This window comes from Penaeus monodon, chromosome 15 (genome assembly GCF_015228065.2).
Source record: "Penaeus monodon isolate SGIC_2016 chromosome 15, NSTDA_Pmon_1, whole genome shotgun sequence".
Classification (NCBI taxonomy): Eukaryota; Metazoa; Arthropoda; class Malacostraca; order Decapoda; family Penaeidae; genus Penaeus; species Penaeus monodon.
Window position 1 is genome coordinate 14,605,141 of NC_051400.1, and position 568 is coordinate 14,605,708.

Genomic DNA, 568 nt, shown 5'->3' on the forward strand with positions numbered 1-568 from the left:
GGCGGAGCGACCTGCAAAGGGGGTGCGACCAGGTCGTTTCTGGATTGGTTTTACTTGCTTATACACTACTTGTCCAGCAAAAACTGCAGCTAAATCAACGGTTATAAGTCGCGGTTGCATTGCCAATGAAAGCAAACGAATCGCTCACACGTGCGATGTGACGGTTGGTGTTTCCTGCAGATTTTGCAATTATGGAATAAAAAGGCAGCATCAAGCATCACTTATATCACGAAACAGCAAGGGCACAGGAGACAGCCAAGCGGCATTCCTTCGAGGACTCACCCAGACTCTGGCGGCGTCTCTAGCTGCGACACGTACCAAGGGCGCTGCTGCATGATGCGGAGACCGTCGAGTTTCGCCGCCAAGTCGTCCGCCCCCGCCTCCCCTCCCCGCCCGGGACTCCCTGGGGAAGGAGGGCGTGGGGGGGGGGCATTCAGTGGCATGTGGGGTAGATTTGCAAAAGCAAAGTATGTAACGCTGAAAGAAATACTGCTAAATTTACTTTTGATTTAGCTCAAAGCGCAGTGTATGCACTTGGAGAGCTGATACCTAAACGTATAATTGGCCA

The 568-nt window shown here is 52.3% G+C and overlaps 1 protein-coding gene across 1 annotated transcript in view; it reads right to left on the reverse strand.

Annotated features, from left to right (window-relative positions):
• The window catches only part of LOC119582233, a 2,689-nt gene that overhangs the window by 1,545 nt on the left and 576 nt on the right, over positions 1-568 (reverse strand). The window contains exon 2 of the mRNA XM_037930462.1: positions 283-403. Coding sequence (XP_037786390.1) covers positions 283-403 — 121 coding nt within the window. The remainder of the gene's footprint in view (positions 1-282; positions 404-568) is intronic.